The sequence below is a fragment of the Lepidochelys kempii genome, chromosome 1 (assembly GCF_965140265.1).
Source record: "Lepidochelys kempii isolate rLepKem1 chromosome 1, rLepKem1.hap2, whole genome shotgun sequence".
NCBI lineage: Eukaryota > Metazoa > Chordata > Testudines > Cheloniidae > Lepidochelys > Lepidochelys kempii.
The window spans coordinates 142,430,525-142,458,002 of record NC_133256.1 but is presented as its reverse complement, the minus strand read 5'-3'; the positions used below and the strand labels follow the sequence as shown (position 1 = coordinate 142,458,002).

Here is a 27,478-nt window from a genome sequence, read left to right as displayed (position 1 = left end):
AAGGCAAATCAGTGGTAGGGTCAGGAAGAGAATCAGGGTCCAAAATAGTTAAGAGACTGTACAAAAAGAGTAAAGATGATAAATGGCAATGTATCAGTTTGGGGGAAAGAGAGCATAGGGATCTGTGGTCTTTATTTACCAGTCATGATCTGCTGGAGAGGATAAACATGACAGTAATGATGTTTGCAAAATATATTATTTAACTTAGTCTCCCTATACATTACCCCACCTGCCCTCTCCACTCTACCAATGACACCAGCCTCAGTACTCCTGTTATGTCCTTCTCTCACAGATGGCCGCATCTCTGAGGCCTTTTTCATGCTACCCTTAAGCTTAGCATGCTCTTCCCTTCCCTGTTCCAGCATTGCCAATGCTTGTGAGTTTATTACAATATTTGGTGGTTTTCCTAAAGGCCCAGCCCCTGGATTCATGGGATTACCAAGGAACCTCAGATTTCATTTTTTAAAAAGTAAGTTTCCACTCCTTATAACTGTGGAGAAAAGCCTGAAAGCATGAACCCTAAAGGCTCAGAAAGCAGAAGGCAAATAAATTATTTTTCAAAAATCTCATGATTTTAAAGCCAAGTTCCTGATTTTGGGGGCCCGACTTGTGGTTTTTTGAAAATATGGGGATGGCAATGCTGCTGGGCCCAACCGCCTTGATCTTGCTGCAGCATCTGTGAAGGTGCAATTGCAGGGTCAGCGCCTGAGCTGCCCCTCCCTCACCACATCCAAACCATTCTAAAAAGGCACTTCTGCCATCTCACCTATTAGCAGTGAGGGGGAAGAAAAATAACAATAAAAAGCCCAAATTGTCCACGCATGGCCACACCTTGCTATACAACCACACAAGAACTGTACTGTCACTCTTGTCCTTTTCTGTTTATTATTCTCCTCAGTCTCACTAGTTTTCCAAATGCTTACAACATTTTAACCTTTGATTGCATGTCCCCTGCACTTCTCGCTCCAGTTCTTTGTTTAATATGGATGGTGCTTTTTATCATCACAAAAGGCATGATAAAAATATCTCTCCTTTCTTATATGACAATCTGAAGCAGGCTTGGCATCAAAGATATGAGATGTTCACCCCGAGATATCTCATTTTATGGCAGCTGTTTGAAATTTGACTCATGGAACTTGAAGATCAGTTACTCTCCGTCCGAGAGAGCCTTGACATTATAGTATTTGTAAACCTTTAACATCACAAATACACACCATTGGAAGCAAAATGTTCTTACTCATTGAGATGTGATTGTTACCAGAGTGAGGAGAAAGCACCTCAGAATGCTGGAGGTCGAGCTAGGAGGAAAGACACATTACAAATATAAAGTAGAACAAATGGTCCTGTTTTATTTTTGGATAATTAAAATAAAACATTAACAACAACAAAAATGATACATTCTGCCACTTTCATGATCATTTTGGCTCTATTCAGGAAAGCATTCCTATTCAGGAAAACACTTAAACACATGCTTAAAATTACGCAAGACCTGTTCTGACCTAATTAGGGTTATACATAAGCATGTGCATAAATGCTTTTCAGAATTGGGGCCTTGGGCCCAGATCCTCAACGGTATTTAGGTTCCTAACTTCAACTGATTTCAGTGGAAATCTGTCTTCTTAGTTGCCAGCGCAAAAGTCCACTTAATCCACTTGCTAATCACTGCCTACGCTGTAAATTTCATTGCTCAAATATGCAGTGTAGCTGTAGTTGTGTCAGTCTTACCTTGAATGGTCGCTTAGAGTATATGCTAACTACTTATGCTCAGGAGTCTGTTCCACCTTGCATTTAGCTGTGACGCTGGAGTACCTTTCCCAGACCTAGAGAAGAGCTCTGTGTGGATCGAAAGCTTGTCTCTCTCACCAACGGAAGTTGGTCCAATAAAAGATATTAGCTCACCCACCTCATCTTTCTATTGCTCAAATATGACACATGAATAATAGTAGAAGTATTAAAAATCTACTCTAAAAGCATAATAGCTAAAGAGACTCTCATGGTTAAACTAAGCTCACATTGATTTTAAAATATAAATCTATTTTAATGAGCATTTCAGATATGTGATTGTGACAAATGCTTGGTTGACAGTGATGGAAAATGAAGCCTTCTCTCCACAGAATAGGTTAATCAGAGGCAGTATCAATATAGGCTTCTTGCTTTGCCCAGATAACACACCTTTAACTGTGTGTGGGAAGATCCAAGTCATTCAGTCTCCATGCCTGTTCCCAACACTTGATTTGAGTTCTAAATCCCCATGTATACTAGGAAATTGATCAGTTAGTAGCAACAGGTCCCAGTGAAGCAATGCTGAAAGCCATTGAATGTAATGTATGGAACAAAACAATTTTCAACATCATTAGAGAAAAAGCATGACTTTTGAAAACGATTTTGTCCCATTTGCACGAGCAATTAAATTGTTTCCAATCCCAATTCATGAGAAGACTTGTTGGCTCTAAATAGTCTATTTTCCCCATTTGGGGTCCCAGGAAGTCACAGCCAGCCACAATAAAACACTAGCAAATGCCATCTTATGTGGATAGGTATTAGATTACAACTATGGGAGTAACTATGCTAACTGCTGTGGTTAAGTATCTATGGCCTTGTCTACACTTAGAAAATATATCACGTTAGAAAACGTGCTAAATAACAAGATGTTAAACATGCTTTGGCATATAGCATGGACAAGTACAATCGTGTTTAAAAAGTGTAAGCTGGTCATGATTAACCTTAGTGGGAGAATCTAGAAGCTAAGTCATATCTGATATTATGTATTTAAAACAGATACATTTTCCTAGTGTATATATGGTCAAAGCATCCATGCCCAATGTGAACTAGAGAAGCCAGAAGAGACTGAGAAGGAGCTGAATGCTGGTCTCTCATGACACACACAACTCCTGACAGCTTACTAAACATTACATGGTGTCAGAAGTTATATCAAACCAAAATGGAGCAATTAGCCTCCTCAAAGAACACTGGATTTCCAGGGACCCCTTATGATAGATGGAAATTCACTGAAATGAGACTAACCAATGGGTGTCAGTGATGGCAGTATTTGGACCAACAAGTCTAAAAACAGTCTAAGTCTTAGTGCAGTGTTTCTTAAACTGGGGGTCCTGACCCAAAAGGGGGGTCACAAGGCTATTGTGGGGGGGTCATGAGAGCGGCATCTGCTGGCAAGGTGCCCAGCTCTGAAGTAAGCAGCAGAGCAGAAATAAGGGTGGCATGGTATGGGAGCAGGGATGTCAGAGCTTGAAATACTTTCAAATGGCAGCCCAGCAAAAAAAGTTTGAGAACCCCTGTCCCTAGTGGGCTTCAGGATGGCTCAGGATTGGGGGTGAGGGGGGAGCAATTATTTGAAAATGATTCCTGTTAATAAAAATACTTAGCTTTATAGAAAAATGTGTATACATTATCTCAAAGCGCTTCACAAAGATAGTTAAGTATCATTATCCCCATTTTACAGATGGGGACACTAAGGCACAGCAGGTCAGTGGCAGAGCACAGAACATAACCCACCTCTCCTATCTCCTAGTCCCATACCCGATCCATTGGATCACACTGCTTCCCATGGGGAGGACTATTGATAGCTATTATTAAATAGTCATGAATGGTTACTGTGTGCTTACTGGTATAAAACAGTGGTTCTCAACCTGGGACATGCATAACCCTGAGGGTACGCAGAGGTCTTGCAGGGGGTACATCAAATCATCCAAGGTATTTGCCTAGTTTTACAACTGGCTACATAAAAAGCACAAGCGAGGTCAGTCCCAATTTAAATTTCATACAGACAAATGAGAAAGTAAACAATTTTTCAGTAATAGTGTGCTGTGACACTTCTGTACTTTTATGTCAATATTGTAAGCAAGTAATTTTAAGTGAGGTGAAACTTGGGGTATGCAAGACAAATCAGACTCCTGAAAGGGGTACAATAGTCTGGAAACATTCAGAATCACTGGTATAAAAAAGACAGGAAAAAGTGACAGCCCTCACCCAAAGAGCTTATCATTACTGAGTTGGATATCGCATGCAGGATGTGTTGGGGTCTGAGAGGATATATTTACTGAGGTATGTTAGCTGTTGTGGGTTTGGTGAGAAGAGTGAGAGTTGAGGAGGGATTTGAACAAAGAGAGGGTGGGCACCTGAAGTGTTGGAACAGGGAGAGAGCTCCAAACACAGAGGTGGCTACACGAAGTGAGGAAAAAAACAAAAAGAGTGAGTCTCCAGTGTTGCCGCATTATATAAAGACCATAATGTGTGCAAACCTGTATTTTATCAATTCACATTTACACTGCAGGGTTCAAACAAGCTGATGGGACCCAAACTGTCTGACAACTGCATGAAATTATATGGAGACAGAAATCTCTCACTCTGTGTATGTATCTCTGGAAAATAAGGAGGTTTATCCTCCCACTTTTCGGTCCTTTCTGTCCAGGTCACAGGAATTTATACCAGAAGCTGTTCCAGCTTGGACATCTGCTATTTGCAGTATAAGGATATAAAAGTTGCAATGGACGTCCCCTCAAGTAAAGCATATACATTAATCAGGATCTTGCCATGGGCAAGCTGAGTTGGGCTACAAGTATTGTCCCAGCTTTCACAAGACAGCACATCTGTCCACCTTCTATACATTTTGGGTTCCATCTTCAATAAATTTGCTATTTAGGTTGATCTTGGTGTTCTGTTTGTTGTCGCTAGTTTCCTGGTCAGTGCACTCTGGAAGTTCCAGATCATCATATCTTTTCCTATACACCACCCTTGAGATCAGTGTTATCAGAAACATTTCCATTATGAGGAGCTGTTGATTCATATCTGGCAAAAAAAAAAAAAGAAAAGAAATCACGTCAGAATTGGGGAAGAAGAGAACAGTAGGTTTAACTCATCCCCATTTGCCCAAAGGGCACAGGCACTGACTTTTATTTTTCCCTGGGGGTGCTCCACCCCTGCTCTGCCCCAAGGCCCTGCCCCGACTCCACCGCTTCCCCTGAGGCCCCACCCTCGCTCCACCTCTTCCCACCCCCGCTCCGCCCTCTCCCTGAAGCTCTGCCCTCGCTTTGCCTCTTCCCGCCCCCACTTCAACCGCTCCTGGGGGCCCCCACCCACCCGCCGCTCGCTGCTCTCCGCTGAGAGCTCCCCCCAGCCGCCAAACAGCTGATTGGGGTGCCACCGAACAGCTGTGGCTGGTGGGTGCTGAGCACCCACTATTTTTTTCCATGGATGCTTTAGCCCTGGAGCACCCACAGAGTCAGCACCTATGCCAAGGGAAGCAGCTTCCTCCTAAGCCAGCAAGTGGCTGTTGTAGCCCAGGTGGGATTCACCCCTGCAGAGGGTAGCCAGGATTTTCAGGCTAAGCTGCCAAAGAGCCACAGAAGCTCTAGGCAAAAGTTGCCTTAGGATGGGTTGAATCAGCACATCTCCTGGATGCCCAGGCCTCCCCCCTCCCTAGCAAGAGTTGGCTTGGGGAGGGTGGGGAGAAGGTTCCTTGCTCCTGGCTCCTTCCAAGGATGAGACTGGTGCTACTGCCTCCCATTTCTGGGTGGAGTTGCTGCTGGGAGCCTTGCTTCAGGGTTACACTGCTGGGAGATGGGAGTGAATAAGGTCTAAAGCCTGGTTTACACTTAAAAGTTAGGTCAACATAGCTATGGAGCTCAGGGATGTGAAAAATTCATGGCCCTGGGCGCCCTAGCTATGCCAACTTAACTCCTGATGTAGATGCGGCCTTGCTGATGGAACAATTTTTCCACTGACCTAGCTATCACCACTGAGGCAGGTAGATTACCGACTTCAATAGAAAAACCTTTTTCATCACTGTAGGATGCATCTACACCAGTGGTCCCCAATCTGTGGGGCACGCTGTGACATTCTGTATCCCAAAGTAACACCTTGGTGCCCCCATAGTCACCAGTGTTATAGAATTGCAACAAATCTTGTACAAAATATGTCATGTAAGGTGTCAATGGAAAAGGTATGGTTTGCTGATTATGATTATCCTATTTGTATGCATGTATCATTTTTGTATCTGAAGTTATGAATATTGACTATGGGCCAGTATTTCAAATGTGTTTACTCCTGGGTAACACCCATAAAGTAGTTTACATCCAGTCTAGCCAACACATTGTGAATGGACTAATCAAGGAAAGGGCCCATCAATAAACACAATGGGCCATGGGAAAAGCTTTTCCCCACCCAATGGACTTTCCTGTGAACGTTCTAGCCAGAATATGGGTAATGGCCCCTGCTAGGACTCATCCAAGCATGCAAGGGCATGTGGCTTGATCATGTGACACTGGACTCCATCTTGTGCCTGTACTTTACTGTACAAACTGTGCTGGGGACTTTGCTTGGAACAAAGAAGTTCCCTCCACATTGAAGAAGCTATATAAGGGGGAAGTGACATCATTACTGGGCCTCACTCCTCCTACAACAAAGCACCTTAGGAACAAAGACTGACTTGGGGATGTAGTCCCAGTCTGAAGGGATTTATAGCCTGTGTAAGGAAGATTGTTGGACTGTTTGTAACATCAGGGTGAGGCACTGCTTGATTCAAATCCTGCCTAGTGTACTGAACTTAGATTGCTATTTTGTTTTGTTTTTTCTTAGGTAACCAACTTTGATTTGTACGTTATCACTTACAATCACTTAAAATCTATCTTTCTATAGTTAATAAATCTGTTTTATATTTTTTACCTAAAACAGTGTGATGCTTGAAGAGCAAAAGGGAAATCCGCTCAGGAAATCCACTCAGGGTTGGTGCATTGGCCTCTCCACACTGAAGGCTGGACTGGGATATAAACTTACACTGGTCAGGCTTTTGACCAGAGCAAGATGGTAAGGCTCTGGGGTCCTAGGCTGGAGAGCTAGTCGGGGGACTGGCTGGAGCCACTCTATTGTTAGTCCATGAGTGGATAGGAAAAGCATTCATGTAACTGCAGCAGTGGGTGTCTCTGTCTGTGAATGTCTGTGTAAGTGCAGGATCTGGAGGGAGCTGCAGCTTGTCCCAGCATCACAGTGAGTGAGGGAGCCTAGGCTGGTGAGACAGAAGGCTCAGTGATACCCCAGTTCCAGGTTGCACCCTGGGGAAGTCCATCACACCTGCCCCCCTAGGGGGGCACAGAGAAACTTTAGAGAGGCATGTAGCAGGCCCGGGCCAGCCCCCATGGGAGGGTGGGGAGGGAGAGCCACCCAGCCCTGCTCCACCCCCAGCCACAGCTCCACTCCACCTCCTGCTCTGCCCCAGCCCAGCTCTGCCATCATTCGCTCTCTGCCCTGAGGCCAGCTCCACCTCTAGCCCCAGCTCCTCCCCCCATCCCTAGTTCTGCCCTCAGCTCCACCTTCAGCCCCAGCTCCTTTGCTGAACCAATTGCAAGTAATGGAGTAGGGTGGGGCACGGACAGATTCCATTACGGAATGGGAGAGGCATGACAGGGAAAGGTTGAGCACCACTGGTCTATACTATGGGGCTGCAGTACCATAACTGTGCTGCTCTAGCGCCCAGAGTGTAGACATGGCCTAACCCTCAGCTGAGTGGTATTTGTCTGTTCTACGGTAACTTTTGAATACCACATCTGATCAATTCCAAAATTTCAGGGAATATTCCAGGCGTCAAAGAGCAGAAAATGGTAAAAAACAAAAGGGGAAAAACGGGGGACACACCACGCCCCTGGCATCTAGTTAGCAGAGTCACAGCTTCAAGCGCCTCCATAATTTTCTATGGATCAAAGAACCCGCTGATGGTAGCCATTAACACTTTCCAGCCTAACGATGCCCATCTCATCTCTTTCCAGCCTCCCAACCGAGTTTAACATGCCAACAGCCTGAACGATTTATCTCCCAACAGAAAGAAAAGAAATGAGAAATGGGTGGGGAGGGAGGGAGGGAAGACCAGACTGGGGGTCTGGGCACACACAATACCTTGTAGGATCAGCTCCTTAATTCTCACTGTTTTGGAGTTCAGATCTCTGTAAAGTGCTCTGTTGCTCATGAAAGCACTTTAGTAAATGCATACTTTATCTCCCAGTAGATTTGTGGCTGTCCAACTTCAGAAACCTTTGAAGGGGCCTAATTTTCAAAGGCTCGATGGTCAGTACTTTATGAGATCAGACCCTTTACCGCATCTCAGGTTAGACACTCAGAATCACCAGTCATTTTTCAAAATGTACAGTACTGCCAACCTCAAGCATTCAAAAATCATAAGATGGGCCCCAAAAAAACATGAGATAGTTGTTTTTACAATCTCATGATTTTTAATCCTAATATGTGTTGGATTTTTTGTCTTTGACATCTGGTTTCTGAGTCATTATCACTTATCTCTGCAACCAGGAGAGAAAGAAAGGTTTTTCTGGGAAAGCTGAAATGCTCATGTAACTGCAAGATGCCAGGAAACAGATATTTAAGCGAAATGCCAAAATGTCACAAGACACACATTAAAATCGAGAGCGTTGGCAACACTGATTTCCAGGCCTTTATACATTTAAAAAACAACCCTTCCCCACTCTACAGCCCTCCAAAAGAACCTACATGCTCCTCTGGCTGAAGAAGCCAGAGGTGGTGCACAGGGAATAATTCCTTGCAGAGCCAGGATGTTGATGATGGCTGCCTGGAGTTGGCTCAGAATGAGGACAAACTATGAAAAGAAACAAAGAAAAGAAAATTGATGCATCAGTACCACAGAAGGGCTGTAGTTCAGCACAGTGATCTTGCTTTCATGAAGAATATAAACTCCTCTTCCACCTTGTTTTTCCCCTCTCCTCATCTCCTACCCTAAGCCTGCCTCCCCTGCAGAATAAATCTTTTGGTGAAGGCAATATGGCTCACAGCTTGAAAATTAAATCAAACTTCCTAGCTGTAAAAAAGGCTTGACCTCAGCTCTTCGGTCTAAAGGTGCAATGGCTGCGAGGCTGCCATTTGGGGTATCGATCAATATTTACTGCTTCATATCAGAAGCAAACATAAGAAAAATGGAGTCTTACCAGCACTGTAATTATTAATTTGTACCCACCTGTACCAAGGGGACAAGATTCTTCTGTTGCCCTACTCTGGTATGAGGTGTTGGAACACACACGCGCGCACACACACAGCAGGCAGATGATGACCGATTCCTGCTAACTCACTGTGGCAGGGGTGACTCTTAAACTGTCCCCTAGTTAGAAAGGAAGTGACTTTTGGTGCAGAAGAAACTAGATTCTAGGACAGAGAGGTCTTTGCAGTGGAACCCAAGCTGGGGAAAGCCAAGCTGGGGGAAGAAAGGGCAGGGTGATGTGTGTGCATTGTTGTTGTTTGAGTAACCAATAAAGCCAAATGTCAGGAAGGGAGTAAGTTTGGACTAAATTCTGTGGACCAGCTTTACAAAGGTGTATACGTGCATTAAGATGCAGATAGGAACCTAGTGGGATTCACAGACATGCTTAAACAGATTAGGGCCCAGATTTTTAAAGGTATTTAGGCACTGCTGTGCTCAATGTTGCAAAATCTAATTGATTTAGGAGCCTAGCTCTCATTTTCAAAAGGGATTTAGACACACACAAGACTAAATCCCATTGACAGTCAATGGGCAACACGTTTAGAATCTGGGCCTAGGTGCCTAACTCTCACTGAAGCCATTGTAGGCACCTGGCCTGCTTAGGTGCTTTTGAAAATCCCATTAGGTCCCGATCTGCATCTTTATGCACCTAAATACCCTTGTAAATCTGGCCTTTTGTGTATAAATTCTTCTTAGAGCAGGCTAGAAACATGGCCTGCTCCCTCAAACTTTTCTTGCACTGTTCCTGACCTGAGAATTTTCCCCCTGAGCTAGTCAGTGTCTCACTAAGAAGTTCTTTCTGAACCCATGTCTCTAGTTGGCGTGTGTCCAGAGCATTTTTTAAATTGGTCAGGAAAACTGAGCTTTGCTTACATTTACTGCAGAGCGTTCGCTGTCTCAGCATGTTCCCCGCCCTGCCCACAAAGTAGTCCATCCATAAACAGATGTAAAAATCAAGAAATTCCTTAAGGCCAGTGAGAACAGAATAACATTCAACTGCTTTCTTGGGAACTGATAAGTGTGGAGGAGGGAAAGAAAATCTGTGGTTCAGTGTAAGATTATAAAATCCATTGCATAGGTTAAAATGATCAGAACTCCCCCATGAATACATTTCCCATAAAAATACAAACACAAAAATGTTTTCATTCACCTCCAGTATTATTGTGTTTACTAGTTTAGTGCTGTCAGTGTCCGGGACACAGAGAAAAACTGTTCCTGTCCTAAGGATTTTATAATCTAACGGCCTGAAGCACTTCATATGAGGTGTAATATTCCCTTCTGTGAGTAGTGCCTTGAGTTTAATGGGACTGCTTATGGTAGTAAGTCTGACTACTGAAAGTAAGTGCTGTAGGAGCAGATGCGAAGGCCAGCTGTGATCATGCAAAACAGATTTCAGGGCCACGTCATCAGGATGAATCACCCAATGAAGTAATTTTTAAAAACAAACAAATGCATGTGATCTCAGAATAGAGAGAGTGCTCTAGAGTGTGACACCTCTTAGTCTGTGCTGGCCTTCGCCATATATCTTGGTGGACATCCAAAATATTTAGGGGGCACATATGGAGTATCAGTGACTCACTAGCTTGAAATCGTGTTTAATTCCATGTTGAAGTTAATGTACAGGCTGACTTCAATTAAATAGGGTTGGGGGAACTAGCCTGAAAACTATCATACATAGATCTATACCTGAGAGCAGAATCCAGTAAAAACTACACGCAGCTTTTGTACTGTGTTAGATGGTGAAAATCCTAAATACCAGAGTGAATTTAAAACTATACTGGTCCCAGATCCAAAAAAACTTTGCCATCTCCATCCTGCCAGACAAACGGCAATATCAGATGTGTGTTGCTGGATGGCATCCAGCTGCTGCCTGCCTCCTACCCGTTCCTTCAGGTTGTACTGACATGTACTGACTACTTGTGAGTGTCTCATGGACACAGGCTGCACCTCCTCATTGACAGCATATGGCCAGAGACTACGCAGCCTGCTGTACACTGGCCTAAGCCTTCTCTACACTGAGTGTACAGCCCTAGTGTAGACACACTGTACCAGTGTGTAACCCGTTTGGGGTTTAGAGAGAATGGCCCTTTTAAATCTTTGCCCTGAGGGGAGGAAGGGCTGATTGTTCCAGGAAGAGGAAGTTCCGTTTTGGGAGCGGTGGGCATGGAGAGAAGGGAAACGACAGGGGGATGGGGGTGTCTGTAGCTCCAGACTGCTGCGAGGGGGCCCTCACAGAGTGAAGCAGCCAAGAACCTGCCTGAAACCTGGGAGGGACAGAGCGGCCGATTTGGGACACCCCAGGACAGGAGCCAGGAGGAGCACCATGCCAGAGTGGAATCACCCGAGAAACAGGAGCTGGATTCAGGATCACTGTTGCCCAGAGCTGTATGGTGCCAAGAGTACTGGGGATTGTGACTTTGCACTTGGAATAAGGAGGGAAGCTGTAGCTAGCTAAGTGGGGAGGTTGCCGCTCTGTGTGGGATTGCAGAGTGGCAGAAGAGGGCACTGGAGCAGTTTGTTGGGGAAAGTTCACTGGTGCCCAAGATGACCAGGAGCACCCAAGACTCGCTGCCAGACTGGAACTCTGCCCGGGACTCCTGAACTCTGAGAGCAGACACAGTGCTCGGTGTCTGCCCTTTCAGACTGTGGTACCGCTGGGCCTGTGGGGCCTCGTGGTAGGTGTAATCCTGTTTTACCGCTCCCCCTATCTTCCCTCTTGTTGTTCTTCTCCATTCATCCCCCTGTAAATAAATATTTCCCTCTCCTGTATTCATTGTACTGTTCTGGTGTGTGCGTGTGTTCACATCGGGGGGTATGGAACAACGTGTCCCTGGGGCAGAAGGGACTTTCCCTGCTGTGTTCCTGCGTGCCCCTTTTCCTGGCCAGAGCTGCCTGCAGAGCAGATTCCGTCTTGGCCATGAGGATGCTAAAGTTACAACTTAGTGTGACTTGCACTAGGTCAACTTAGTGAGGTAAACTGCCCCGGTGTGAGTCATGGCATTTACACTAAGGTTTTTCATCGACATAGACAAGGCCTTACAGTACCACCTCCTAGGGATGCCCACAGATGGCAGCACCGCAATAAGAGGATCCTGACTCAATCCTTTCTTGAGGATGGAGGTATCTTTCATGGGTTTCTTTAATATGGAAAATGGATAGAACTAAATCTGGCCCATATCTGGCCCCACTCTATTATTCAGTGGTTTCCTGCCAATGTTTTTATTATTGTCTTATTCTCATTTGTAGACTGGCCAAGAAAAATAACTAACAACACAGAAACAGCAGCATGGTGCAACAATTGAAACAAGAAGAACCACCCCCACGCCCCCCAGTTCCAGAACCCTTCCCATCTTTTAAAGTACACACTAGCATTTTAACATTGTATTACAGGATACACCATGAGGCTTCCTTTATGCTGAGAAAAGAGAGCTCAGCTCTGTGCTATTTTTTTCCCACAGCCCAAGGAAGAATGGATTATAAATATTTCTCAGTTCTCCAGCATTATACAAAGACCAGATGCAAGTTAATACAAGTTGAGCATGAATAAGAACAACACTTCAAAGAGAAACCACATCTTTAACCAATCAAAGGGTGTGCCTTTGTACAGTAAGTTTTAAATTACAGTCTTTGAACTGAGAAGCAATACGCTGTACCAAATTCTGCCCAGGACTTGGGTTATTCTATATCAACAGCAATGCAAATTCTAAACTGGAATGTGAAGATTCTCACCTGATAAAGTGCAAACTTAGGGCTGATCTTCTTAGGGTTAAGAAGAACTTGAACTTGTTGAAACATGATTCCAATTGGCCATAGAGCAATCATTGTAAGGACACCGACGAAGCAGTTAATCCATATTGCAGCTCCATTAGGAGTTAACTAAAAAGCAAATTAAACAGGCATATGGATAAGACTTGGCAATTGTGAAAACATGCAAAAATAAAACACCTATTTCTATTTTTATGAAAGCTGCAATCAACAGCAGAGGCTCCTGGGATTTGCAGTGGAAACTGCTCTGGGGACACTGCCAACAGAAGGGATAATACGGAATGCAGTACTTGATCACCAATCAGCCAGTGGCCTGCAAAACTGGCAGGACCTGGGAAGGTGACGAAGAGGTAGATTATTCCAGGACCTGAGCACCATCCCTCTCCCGTCAACACCAATGGGAGTTGCTGGTGCTCAGCATCTTGCAGGATCAAGCCCAGAATGACCCACCAGAGGCTTCTTCTGAAAGACAAATTGTCTCCCCCAGAAGACTCAAAGATATTTTAGGTTATATTTGTATTGCTGTAAAATAATACAAAAGGCTTTATTATTACTACTACTCTGACTCACGCAGCATGTCTTTTTTTTGTAAGAGGTCCAAACTTTTCAGTAGGTGTGTAGACATTTAGATTCCAGGCCAGTACTCAGCACCTACTGATCCTGTGACCAGAGAGCCCATCAAGTGAAGTACGGCTTACAGTGACCAACCTTTTAACATTTTTTGAGAGGCCTCTTATTTTGAAGTTTTCAGGGGACCCCGTTTAACTTTGGGACAGTCCTGTTTGCAAAATGCCCAGGCAACTCCTTTGCTTGAGTTTTCACCTACAAATAATTGCATTTTTGCTACAGTGGAAAGAGTTAAAAATTTGGCTTGAAAACAGTCTTTGCTTTTTGTGAATGGGAGAAAACATGCTGAGTCCACTGGCTTTAGCAGTGGTGTAATTATCCTCAGAGTTGTCTTGCTTTTTGCGTATTTTAACAATCCATTCGAGTTTATAGGGCGGAGCCAACACATCAGGCAGTTCAGATTTACCTTTATTCACGTGCTTCTCGGCTTGGTGTTTTACAGAGAACATGAAAATCAGTTCCTTCATTCAAGGCCAAGGGGATCTTACCACAGACTGGGTAATTCTCCAGGATGCCACCAGACACTAGGGGAAGGAGAAGCAGGCAGCGGCGTATGTGGAGTGAGTTGAACGATGGGTGCCACAGAGATGTGTGAATGGAATCAGAGGAGGATTAAAGGGCAGGTGGTTGTCTGATGATGATTTTGAATCCACAAGTGGAGCTGGCTGGAATTTTTCAAACTAAATCTCTTAGAAATTTGAACTTTTTACACAAATAGAATGTTTCACAAAGACTTTTTTGTAATTTTCTGGTTTTTTGGAAATTTTCCAATGGAAATGTTTAATGGAAAAAATTGTCCTTGAGGGGCAGCATTGTCTAGTAAGTAGGGCTGGAGCGTGAGCTAGGAAACCAGGCTTCTATTCCTGGTTCTGCCATTGACATGCTATGTGACCTTGAACAAGTCATTTCCCCTTACTATGCCGCAGTTTTCCTTCCTACCTCTGGTGCGCCTTGTCTGTTTAGATTGCCAACTCTTCCAGGCAGGGACCATCTTTCACTATGTGTTTGTACAGCACCTGGGGATCTGATCTTGGTTGAGGTCGCTAAAGGTACGTCTACACAGCAAGTGGCAGCCCACAGCAGCAAGTCTACACAGACCTGGGCTTGTGCTACCATGCTCAAAATAACTGTGTAGACAGTGCTTTTTAGCTGTGACTCCAGCTGGAGCTGGGCTCTGAAGCCCACCCCTCGCCCTAGGCTGCAGACCCCGAATTCCAGCCAGAGCTGCAACATCTACACAGCTCTTTTTAGCATGGTAGTGCAAGCCCCACAAGCCCCAGGCTCAGAAGCTTGCCGCTGCGGGCTGTGTAGACATACCCTAAGTGTAAGATAAATAAATAATAGCCACTTGTTGGTTATTTGTCAGAATATTTGAGGGGCTTGGAGGTTTTCTATTGCCAATTTGAAGTGGTCAGACAAACCACGCGATGGGATTTTTCCAAAACTGAAAAATGAGAACATGAAAAATCTGATCATTGCAAAATACCATGGAACGGAAAACTCATTCGAATTTGCAGACATTTCTAAGAGAGATATTGTTTTTTTCGCCTAGCTCTGAGATGATGTCTACCTCAAGCAGTGGGCCGTACGACAAAAAGGTTGGAGACGCCTTGTTTGGGGCACGGTTAATGCGGACACTGCCTTTTACATAAATTCTGTGACAGTGCTGGTGCTGTCTAAATGGTCCTGGTTCTTGTGCAACACATTTGTTTAAACACACTTGGCCCATTCGCTGTTGCCTGGCAACTTATGTAATTATTAGCGTAAGGAACTCACATGTATAGCCTGTGCAGACCTTGTAATGGAATTAGTATAGCTTACCCCTGATTGGTCATTGCCCACCCAAGGCTGTCCACACCAGCTGAATAGGAACTCAGTGATTGCCAGTCCATGGCTGCTCAATGCCAGTACCTGGCTCCTCACCTGCTAGGTACTGTGCTCTTGGAATAAAGCCGGACACTCCTTCAACTGAACCAGAACCGGCTGTGAGCGTTATTTTGTTGCATGACAACCAGCAGCCGTTGAAGGTGAATGTACAATGCTACTTTACGCTGAGTTTGCACAAGTATAAATGACAGCACACTATGCGGTGGGATGATAAATTGGGGCTGCTGTTTATATGATGCTGGTTAGTACATAAACCTGGCTTTTTAGACACTCATTGTCAAGCCAAAGTTTACAAGCTTGGTGAGCAATGGCTGATTAGAATATTTACTTACATCAGAAAGGCTGTAGTTTCCATTGGTCCAAAGCACTATTGACAGAAACATTAGCACAGGTCGAAGGAAAGCAAATTGAAAGGTCCCCAACTTCAGCAGAAACAGGGTTCGTCTGGCAAGTCAAAAAACCACCGCTGCTCAATACCTTGTTAATAAGCTTAACACAACTTCACTAGATATTGTCTAATAGTAGAGGCCCCACATTTTCCATATGTACTGTACATGGCTGAAATCTGGCAAGGAACATCTTCTAGAACCTAAACAGCTTGTCTAGAGCAGGAGTTCTCAAACTGAGGGTCGCGAGCTGTCAACCTCCACCCCAAACCCTGCTTTGCCTCCAGGATTTATAAGGGTGTTAAATATACAACAAAGTGTTTTTAATGTATAAGGAGGGTCACACTCAGAGGCTTGCTATGTGAAAGGGGTCACCAGTAAAAATTTTTGAGAGCCACTGGTCTAGAATTCTCTAATTTTTCACAGCATATTGAAAGATGTAGACACTAACTTAGCAGAACAGGCACAAAATAATGTTTTTTGCTCCATTGCTGGCTCTGCAGCAGCAGTTCAGTAACTAATGGAGCTGTGCAAAAGGTGATGTATTAGAGTCTACTGGGGAGCCAATGGCAGAACAGCTAGCACCTGAAATTTGCCCTTAACTCCTCCACTGCAGCCATACTGTCCCAACCTTCTGCTACAGTGGGCAAGTTGGTGCTTCATTACCAGCATTAAACTTAATGGCAAGTTACCATAGATCAGTGATTCTCAGACTTTTGTACTGGTGACCCCTTTCACAAACCAAGCCTCTGAGTGCGACCCCACTTATAAATGAAAAACACTTTTTAATATATTTAACCCCATTATAAATGCTGGAGGCAAAGCAGGGCTTGGGGTGGAGGCTGACAGTTCATGACCCCCCCATGTAATAACCTCGCGACCCTCTGAGGGGTCCCAACCCCCAGTTTGAGAATTCCTGCCATAGATCTTTAGTCCTTGTCTACAGAAACCGTGTCACATATGGTGGCTTCTTCCTGATTCCACCCTTCCTGATTAGCAAACCCCCAGTCTTGTGGTAGTCCAGGAAAGCAAGGGTTTTGCAGGATCAGGAGAGAGGATCAGCATTTTCCGGAGTATTCCTCCATGAACACTGTTCAGTAGCCATTCACTTTTCTTCCTAGGTCGGAGGAAATCATCCACCTTTGATCACTACGCTACCTAGCCCCAGCAGGACAGATGGTGCAAGCTTCCCTCTTTTCAGTGAGTCATAATCACAGACCAAAAAACATCCTTTAGATTTTAATGCTGGTTTAAAAATACCATAAGGAAAAGGTGGGGGGGAGGGAAGGGGAAGACCCTTGCCACTCAGGCACATGAAAGCTGATCTATCTGAACTATCTAAGTGCACACTGGGCAAGGTCCAGCTCCTGATCCCCTTTTCTTTGCCAACTTTATTATTCCTCACCTATTTCCCAGCTCTCGCTCTCTCTGGTTATTTCGGTCTTCACTGTTGTGCCCTTGGCCCCTCAGACACTCTACCTAATGAAGGCTCAGCAGCCAGCCAGCTGCCATTTAATGTGAAATGTGATATATTAATGAACCTTGATTTATTGTAATTGCTCAATTAATACAGCCATAATTACATCATTACAGTGGTAATTTTACTCCCGCAAATCATTACAGAACTATAAACGGTACAAACAAGTGTGAAATGGGCTGAGACAGGTCACCCGATTAGTGCATTTGCCCTTTCAAGCATTTGGAGAATTGTGTGACAACAGAGCAATTGTTGCTGATAGAAACCTGTTACTGTACCTCCCATTCCCCTGTTCCTGACCCTTATCGCTCTTATCTGCACTAACCTGTCTTATGTATCATCCCTATTTGTTATTTTAAAAAAAAAGCTCTCTTCAGCCAAACAAGAGACACCTGCAGGAGGGGCCAGAGGAGGCTGAAATTGTCAAGACGTCATCCTCTGTACTGGAAGAAGCTTAGAGAGCTCAAGAGTAGGTAGAAGGCAAGGCTTCCCAACCCTAGGTACTGATGAGAAGGAGCCCACCATAGGTCTACAGAGGTAGGAGGCATCCCACAAAGATAGCCATCCTTCTGCCCACTGGCAGCATGACTCCAGCAACAGCCCCACTTTCACCGAAAGGCTGAATGTCCACTGGGTTGACCAAGAATTGTCTGGTCCCCAACTCCAAGCCCTTCCACCCCAAAACAGTGGAGGATAGCTGCATGGTGCAAGCTGAAAGAGTAAATTTTGACGTGGCCCCATAATGATAATACACCTTAAAATAGACAGCATGAGATTCACAAAGGTGACACATTCAATATGCGCTGGGTGCAAATTTTCTCTGAAGCAGGAAGACCCAGTATCATATGTATGGCTCTGCTAAGCTGCTGGTTTCTGACACCAGTACTCTAGCTGGGGAGCTCTAAAGTGAAACTCACCTAGTGATGTGTACATGAGGGAGGCAAAGGCAACAGCAACAGAAGGGACCTGTGCTGATCTTGAAACGATCATTTTCAAATCTAGTGAGAAATAACTTTTGACCTCCACACTCTTTAATCATCATCAGCATGAACTTGTGGATCACAATGGCAAAAAAACTACAAGAGAAAAAATATCAGGTTAAACATACACAATGTGCATGTGCTCTTTGTATACCAGCATAGACACCGTTCTGCATCTATACCAGCATAGACATGTATCTTTAACCATCCTACTCCAGGATTTGCAATGCTGACATTTCCTAAAAAGTCTGTTATAAATAGTAATATTTAGCGCTAATTGCGTAGAAACATTACTTTACAAGGGCAGGCTGAGTTAAGTATTAGTTTCATTTTACAGATAAGGAAATTGAGACACGGAGCAACTAAATGATTTGCCTAAGGCCACATAGCATGTAGGTGGGAGAGTCAGCATTAGAATGCAGGAGCTCCTGGCTCCCGCCCTAGTGCTCTATCCATTAGACTCCGCTGCCTCTGCTTTTTGTACTGTTTTTCTACTTGTTGGCTGAGCTCTCACCAATGCAGTCATACTTTGTACCCACACAGTCAGAACTTGTAAGCAAATCACATTTGGCCTTCAGAATTTTCATTGTAAGTATATAGCCTATGATTGGCCTATGATTTGATGGGCAGGGATGGTGTCCCTAGCCACTGTTTGCCAGAAGCTGGGAAAGGGCGACAAGGGATTGATCACTTGATGGTTACCTGTTTTGTTCGTTCCCTCTGAAGCACCTGGCATTGGCCACGGTCGGAAGACAGGATACTGAACATAAGAACATGAGAATGGCCGTACTGGGTCAGACCAAAGGTCCATCAAGCCCAGTATCCTGTCCTCTGACAGTGGCCAATGGCAGGTGCCCCAAAGGGAATGAACAGAACAGATAATCATCAAGTGATCCATGCCCTGTCACCCAATCCCAGCTTCTGGCAAACAGAGGCTAGGGACAGCATTCCTGCCCATCCTGGCTAATAGCCATTGATGGACCTATCTTCCATGAATCTATCTAGCTCCCTTTTGAACCACGTTATAGTATTGGCCTTCACAACATCCTCTGGCAAGGAGTTCCAGAGGTTGACAGTGTGTTGCGTGAAAACATACTTTCTTGTGTTTATTTTAAACCTGCTACCTATTAATTTCATTTGGTGGCCCCTTGTTCTTGTATTATGAAAAGGAGTAAATAACACTTCCTTATTTACTTTCTGTATACCACTCATGATTTTATAGACCTCTATCATATTCCCCCTTAGTCGTCTCTTTTCCAAGCTGAAAAGTCCCAGTCTTATTAATCTCTCCTCATACAGAAGCTGTCCTATACCCCTAATAATTTTTGTTGCCCTTTTCTGAACTTTTTCCAATTCCAATATATCTTTTTTGAGACGGGGCGACCACATCTGCATGCACTATTTAAGGTGTGGGTGTACCATAGATTAGATAGAGGCAATATGATATTTTCTGTCTTATTATCTATCCCTTTCTTGAGGATTCCCAACGTTCTGTTTGTTTTTTTGACTGCCGCTGCACATTGACTGCCGCTGCACATTGAGTGATTTCAGAGAACTATCCACAGTGATTCCAAGATCTCTTTCTTGAGTGGTAACAGCTAATTTAGACTCCATCATTGTATATGTATAGTTAGGATTATGTTTTCCAATGTGCATTACTTTGCATTTATCAACATTAAATTTCATCTGCCATTTTGTTGCCCAGTCACCCAGTTTTGTGAGATCCTTTTGTAGCTCTTCAGAGGCTGCCTGGGAGTTAACTATCTTGAGTAGTTTTGTATCATCTGCAAATTTTGCCACCTCACTGTTTATACCTTTTTCCAGATCATTTATGAATATGTTAAATTTATAGGACTGGGAACAGTACAGATCCTTGGGGGACACCACTATTTACACCTCTCCATTCTGAGAACGGACCATTTATTCCTACCTTTTGTTTCCTATCTTTTAACCAGGTACCAATCCATGAGAGAACCTTCCCTCTTATCCCATTACTGCTTATTTTGCTTAAGAGCCTTTAGTGAGGGACACTGTCAAAGGCTTTCTGAAAATCTAAATACACTATGTCCACTGTATCTCCTGTGGCCCTCTCAAAGAATTCTCGCAGATTGGTGAGACATGATTTCCCTTTACAAAAACCATGTTGACTATTTCCCAACAAATCATGTTCATCTATGTGTCTGACCATTTTGTTCTTTATGATAGTTTCAACCAATTCGCCCGTTACTGAAATGAGGCTTACTGACCTGTAGTTGCCAGGGTCACCTCTGGAGCTCTTTTTAAAAATTGGTGTCACATCCTCCAGTCGTTTGGTACAGAAGCTGATTTAAATGATAGGTTACATTTAGTAGTCCTGAAATTTCACCTTTGAGTTCCTTCAGAACTCTTGGGTGAATACCATCAGGTCCTGGAGACTTATTACTGTTTAGTTTATCAATTTGTTCCAAAACCTCCTCCAATGATACCTCAATTTGGGACAGTTCCTCAGATCTGTCATCCAAAAAGAATGGCTCAGGTTTGGGAATCTCCCTCACATCCTCAACAGTGAAGACTGATGCAAAGAATTTATTTAGTTTCTCCACAATGGCCTTATCGTCTTTGAGTGTTCCTTTAGCATCTTGATCGTTCAGTGGCTCCACTGGTTGTTTAGCAGGGTTCCTGCTTCTGATGTGTTTAAAAAAAATGTTGCTATTATTTTTGGAGTCTTTGGCTAGCTGTTCTTCAAATTCTTTTTTGGTCTTACTAATTATATTTTTACACTTCATTTGCCAGAGTTTATGCTCTTTTCTGTTTTCCTCATTAGGATTTATCTTCCACTTTTTAAAGGATGCCTTTTTGCCTCTCACTGCTTCTTTTACTTTGTTGTTTAACCACGGTGGCTCTTTTTTGGTTCTCTATGTTTTTTAAATTGGGGTATACATTTAAGTTGAGCCTCTATTATGGTGTCTTTAAAAAGTTTCCATGCAGCTTGCAGGGATTTTACTTTTGGTACTGTACCTTTTAATTTCTGTTTCACTAACCTCCTCATTTTTGTGTAGTTCCCCTTTCTGAAATTAAATGCTACAGTGTCCACCACAGGGACTCAGATCCTGAGCTCGATGGGCTAGATAGACCTTTGGTCTGACCCAGTATGGCCATTCTTACTATTTTGTTTTCTTTTTATACGTATTTTTAGCATCACGCATACTTCTAGAGTTAAAGTTGGGAATCTAATAATATGGCAGAGACTTGCATGGTTTCATCTCAGACCCAGATTCAGCCAGTGAGAATTTGTATTTACCATCCAAATAAAAGCAACTTAATTAATAAGCATTGCTCCATCTTGTTTTATTCCATCTCAGACTCGTAGTAAATGCAGCCAGAAGTCACGAGGAGTTAAAGGGGAGATCTGCAAAAACATTTGTGATTTAGGAGCACAATTCCCATTGACTTGCCAATGGAACTTGTGCTCCTAAATCGCTTAGACAGCTTTGAAAAATCCCACACTATAACCTTCAACCTTTCGGCTTCTGCCTTAAAGTTAGAGGCTTGCACCATTACCTCCAGGGAGCAGAGACCACAATTCTTCATCCTCCCCTTTACATGTCACAGCTGTCAAACCCTCACCCAGAGCTTTTATCAGGACATGTATGGAACATTTTCTCATTGATATACTCACTGAAGGTTTACTTGCCATCATTAATAAAAGGCCCATACAGTGCATCATTAATAAAAGCACAGTGAAAAGTCGTAGGTCAGAGTCTCATTCTACATGGCATTGAGAGAGATAAAGGAACGACTCTACTACTTCAAGGCTGCTGCCAATCAAAGGGATCAATTATTTTCTTTCATTCTGCAGTTCCCACACTAAGGGGGCTGTAGTACTGGGAATTTGTTTTTTTATTCTTCTCCCTCCCTGCTAAAACAGCTGCCAAGAGATTTCATCTCAAACTAAAAATCTATTATTAAATTTTCAAAATGACTATGTTTACCTAGTGCTAGAGGCTGTTTAAAGGCAGGAAATTCAGGGTTCAGAGAAACAAGAATACATACACTGCTGCAGTGAAATCTGTAAACATTGTTGAGCGAGGAATCCACATCCCGACGCATGATGTAGTAGCTATAACCTGGACAGAAAGACAGGAAGGGGTCAGAGATAAAAGAGGTTTATACATTAACTACAGCATCTTTAGAGAAAGGGTCTTTTTGATATTCAATTGAATTTTTTTCTCCCTGCTCTTACCGGAGCCGCTGCATTTATCCAAATAAAAATTGTCCTTTTAGAGGAGGGAGTTTTCTTGTAGATATAGAACACTTCCTCTACAAACACCAGGTTGGCTGTTAGCGTCATTAGAGTCAAGATGGCAAAGAGAAATATACCTGTTAGATCAAGGCCTGAAAAAAAGGAAAAAGACACATTTTATTTTAGGAGTGTAACATGTTCAATGTAAGAAAGTGCCTCTGCCCTGGTCTACACTAGGACTTTAGGTCGAATTTAGCAGCGTTAAATCGATGTAAACCTGCACCCGTCCACACAATGAAGCCCTTTATTTCGACTTAAAGGGCTCTTAAAATCCATTTCCTTACTCCACCCCTGACAAGTGGATTAGCGCTTAAATCGGCCTTGCTGGGTTGAATTTGTGGTACTGTGGACACAATTCGACGGTATTGGCCTCTGGGAGCTATCCCAGAGTGCTCCATTTTGACCGCTCTGGACAGCACTCTCAACTCAGATGCACTGGCCACGTAGACAGGAAAAGAACCGAGAACTTTTGAATCTCATTTCCTGTTTGGCCAGCGTGGCAAGCTGCAGGTGACCATGCAGAGCTCATCAGCAGAGGTGACCATGATGGAGTCCCAGAATCGCAAAAGAGCTCCAGCATGGACTGAACGGGAGGTACGGGATCTGATCGCTGTATGGGGAGAGGAATCCGTGCTATCAGAACTCTGTTCCAATTTTTGAAATGCCAAAACCTTTGTCAAAATCTCCCAGGGCATGAAGGACAGAGGCCATAACAGGGACCCGAAGCAATGCCACATGAAATTGAAGGAGCTGAGGCAAGCCTACCAGAAAACCAGAGAGGCGAACAGCCGCTCCGGGTCAGAGTCCCAAACATGCCGCTTCTATGATGAGCTGCATGCCATTTTAGGGGGTTCAGCCGCCACCACCACCCCAGCCGTGTTGTTTGACTCCTTCAATGGAGATGGAGGCAACATGGAAGCAGGTTTTGGGGATGAAGAAGATGATGATGATGATGAGGTTGTAGATAGCTCACAGCAAGCAAGCGGAGAAACAGGTTTTCCCGACAGCCAGGAACTGTTTCTCACCCTGCACCTGGAGCCAGTACCCCCCGAACCCACCCAAGGCTGCTTCCTGGACTCGGCAGGCGGAGAAGGGACCTCTGGTGAGTGTACCTTTTAAAATACTACACATGGTTTAAAAGCAAGCATGTGAAAGGATTACTTTGCCCTGGCATTCACGGCTCTCCTGGATGTACTCCCAAAGCCTTTGCAAAAAGTTTCTGGGGAGGGCAGCCTTATTGTGTCCTTCATGGTAGGACACTTTACCACTCCAGGCCAGTAACACGTACTCGGGAATCATTGTACAACAAAGCATTGCAGTGTATGTTTGCTGGCGTTCAAACAACATCCGTTCTTTTTCTCTCTGTGTTATCCTCAGGAGAGTGAGATATCATTCATGGTCACCTGGTTGAAATAGGGTGCTTTTCTTCAGGGGACACTCAGAGGAGCCCATTCCTGCTGGGCTGTTTGCCTGTGGCTGAACAGAAATGTTCCTCGCTGTTAGCCACGGGGAGCGGGGAGGGGGGAGGGTTGAGGGGGTAGCCACGCGGTGGGGGGAGGCAAAATGCGACCGTGTAATGAAAGCACATGTGCTATGTATGCAATGTTAACAGCAAGGTTTACCCTGAAAGAGTGTAGCCACTGTTTTATAAAATGTGTCTTTTTAAATACCGCTGTCCCTTTTTTTTTCTCCACCAGCTGCATGTGTTTCAATGATCACAGGATCTTCTCCTTCCCAGAGGCTAATGAAAATTAGAAAGAAAAAAAAAAGCACTCGTGATGACGTGTTCTCTGAGCTCATGCTGTCCTCCCACATTGACAGAGCACAGACGAATGCGTGAAGGCAAATAATGTCAGAGTGCAGGAAAGCACAAAATGACTGGGAGGATAGGTGGCAGGCTGAAGAGAGTAAGTGGCGGGCTGAAGAGAGTAAGTGGTGGGCTGAAGACAGGGCTGAAGCTCAAATGTGGCGGTAGCGTGATGAGAGGAGGCTGGATTCAATGCTGAGGCTGCTGGAGGACCAAACCAGTATGCTCCAGTGTATGGTTGAGCTGCAGCAAAGGCAGCTAGAGCACAGACTGCCACTACAGCCCCTGTGTAACCAACCGCCCTCCTCCCCAGGTTCCATAGCCTCCACACCCAGATGCCCAAGAACGCGGTGGAGGGGCCACCGGCCAACCAGCCACTCCGCCACCGAGGGTTGCCCCAAAAAAAGAAGGCTGGCATTCAATAAATTTTAAAGTTGTAAACTTTTAAAGTGCTGTGTGGCATTTTCCTTCCCTCCTCCACCACTCCTCCTGGGCTACCTTGGTAGTCATCCCCCTATTTGTGTGATGAATGAATAAAGAATGCATGAATGTGAAGCAACAATGACTTTATTGCCTCTGCAAGCGGTGATTGAAGGGAGGAGGGGAGCGTAGTTAGCTTATAGGGAAGTAGAGTGAACCAAGGGGTGGGGGGTTTCATCAAGGAGAAACAAAGAGAACTTTCACACCGTAGCCTGGCCAGTCATGAAACTGGTTTTCAAAGTTTCTCTGATGCGTACCGCGCCCTCCTGTGCTCTTCTAACCACCCTGGTGTCTGGCTGCGCGTAACCAGCAGCCAGGCGATTTGCCTCAACCTCCCACCCCGCCATAAACGTCTCCCCCTTACTCTCACAGATATTGTGGAGCACACAGCAAGCAGTAATAACAGTGGGGATATTGGTTTCACTGAGGTCTAAGCGAGTCAGTAAACTGCGCCAGCGCGCCTTTAAACGTCCAAATGCACATTCTACCACCATTCTGCACTTGCTCAGCTTGTAGTTGAACAGCTCCTGACTACTGTCCAGGCTGCCTGTGTACGGCTTCATGAGCCATGGCATTAAGGGGTAGGCTGGGTCCCCAAGGATACATATAGGCATTTCAACGTCCCCAACAGTTATTTTCTGGTCTGGGAATAAAGTCCCTTCCTGCAGCTTTTGAAACAGACCAGAGTTCTGAAGATGCGAGCGTCATGTACCTTTCCCGGCCATCCCACGTTGATGTTGGTGAAACGTCCCTTGTGATCCACCAGAGCTTGCAGCACTACTGAAAAGTACCCCTTGCGGTTTATGTACTCGCCGGCTTGGTGCTCTGGTGCCAAGATAGGGATATGGGTTCCGTCTACAGCCCCACCACAGTTAGGTAATCCCATTGCAGCAAAGCCATCCACTATGAACTGCACATTTCCCCGGGTCACTACCCTTGATATCAGCAGATCTTTGATTGCGTGGGCTACTTGAATCACAGCAGCCCCAACAGTAGATTTGCCCACTCCAAATTGATTCCCAACTGACCGGTAGCTGTCTGGCGTTGCAAGCTTCCACAGGGCTATCGCCACTCGCTTCTCAACTGTGAGGGCTGCTCTCATCTTGGTATTCATGCGCTTCAGGGCAGGGGAAAGCAAGTCACAAAGTTCCATGAAAGCGCCCTTACGCATGCGAAAGTTTTGCAGCCACTGGGAATCGTCCCAGACCTGCAACACTATGCGGTCCCACCAGTCTGTGCTTGTTTCCCGAGCCCAGAATCAGCATTCCACAGCATGAACCTGCCCCATTAGCACCATGATGCATGCATTGGCAGGGCCCATGCTTTCAGAGAAATCTGTGTCCATGTCCTGATCACTCACATGACCGCGCTGACGTCGCCTCCTCGCCCGGTATCGCTTTGCCAGGTTCTGGTGCTGCATATACTGCTGGATAATGCGTGTGGTATTTAATGTGCTCCTAATTGCCAAAGTGAGCTGAGCGGCCTCCATGCTTGCCTTGGTATGGCGTCCGCACAGAAAAAAGGCGCAGAACGATTGTCTGCCGTTGCTCTGATGGAGGGAGGGGCGATTGACGACACGGCTTACGGGATTGGCTTCAGGGAGCTAAAATCAACAAAGGGGGTGGCTTTACATCAAGGAGTATTTCAGGCAGGACTTCACGGAGGGTTCCAATAGGAAATGGTACACCTAAGTTATTGTTCTTATTGGAACAAGGAGGTTAGTATGGCCTCTGATTGATACATGGCTAGATTTACCTCGCTGCACTTTCTCTGTGAGTGACTGCAGTGTGACCTAGAGGAATGAGTCCCCTAGATGGGGGAGGAAGCAAATAAGTACAAAACAAATCTGGTCTATTTCTTGTTTTGATCCACTCCATCTATCTTTTACATCTTTGGCTGGCAGGAGACGGTGCAGAAGGACTGCATGCCATCCACATCTCATGGCTGCCCAGCAGAAGATGATGCAATAGGACTGCAAGCAATCCGTATCGCCTGCCTGCTCACCATAAGACGGTTCAATAGGACTGACTGCAGGACTAAAGAGAATGACCTGGTCAAGTCACTCCAAATTTAGTCCCTGCGCCCATGTCTGCCCAGGCGCTCCTGGCCAATGTGGCCAGGAGCACCTCGGACATGACGATGACGGCTACCAGTCATACTGTACCGTCTGCTGCCACAAGGCAAGGGGTTGATGCTGCTGTGTAGCAATGCAGTACCACGTCTGCCAGCACCCAGGAGACACAGGGTGATGGTTACCTGAGCAGGCTCCATGCTTGCCATGGTATGGCATCTGCACAGGTAACTCAGGAAAAAAGGCGCGAAACGATTGTCTGCCCTTGCTTTCACGGAGGGAGGGAGGGAACGGGGGGCCTGATGATATGTACCCAGAACCACCCGCGACAATGTTTTAGCCCCATCAGAGTGCTCCATTGTGATTGCTCTGGACAGCACTCTCAACTCAGATGCACGATTGTTTGCTGTTGCTCTGACGCAGGGAGGGGCGACTGAGGACGCGGCTTACAGGGTTGGCTTCAGGGAGCTAAAATCAACAAAGGGGGTGGCTTTACATCAAGGAGAATTTCAGGCAGGACTTCACGGAGGGTTCCAATAAGAAATAGTGCAACTAAGTTATTGTTCTTATTGGAACAAGGAGGTTAGTATGGCCTCTGATTGATACATGGCTAGATTTACCTCGCTGCACCTTCTCTGTGAGTGACTGCAGTGTGACCTAGAGGAATGAGTCCCCTAGACAGGGGAGGGGGGGAAGCAAATGA

General features: G+C 44.9%; 1 protein-coding gene across 2 annotated transcripts in view; it reads right to left on the bottom strand.

Moving 5' to 3' along the window:
- Positions 1-1,345: 1,345 nt before the first annotated feature.
- LOC140916260 (organic solute transporter subunit alpha-like) overlaps positions 1,346-27,478 on the bottom strand; it is a 46,223-nt gene continuing 20,090 nt past the window's right edge. Inside the window, exons 2-8 of one of the 2 annotated variants that reach the window (XM_073357635.1) lie at positions 22,358-22,509; positions 22,168-22,241; positions 18,073-18,231; positions 15,625-15,736; positions 12,743-12,889; positions 8,512-8,617; positions 1,346-4,806 (exon numbers count right to left, since the gene is read on the bottom strand). In XM_073357635.1, coding sequence (XP_073213736.1) covers positions 4,619-4,806; positions 8,512-8,617; positions 12,743-12,889; positions 15,625-15,736; positions 18,073-18,231; positions 22,168-22,241; positions 22,358-22,509 — 938 coding nt within the window. In that variant the 3' untranslated portion in view covers positions 1,346-4,618. The remainder of the gene's footprint in view (positions 4,807-8,511; positions 8,618-12,742; positions 12,890-15,624; positions 15,737-18,072; positions 18,232-22,167; positions 22,242-22,357; positions 22,510-27,478) is intronic. The other variant, XM_073357646.1, reaches the window with a different exon arrangement.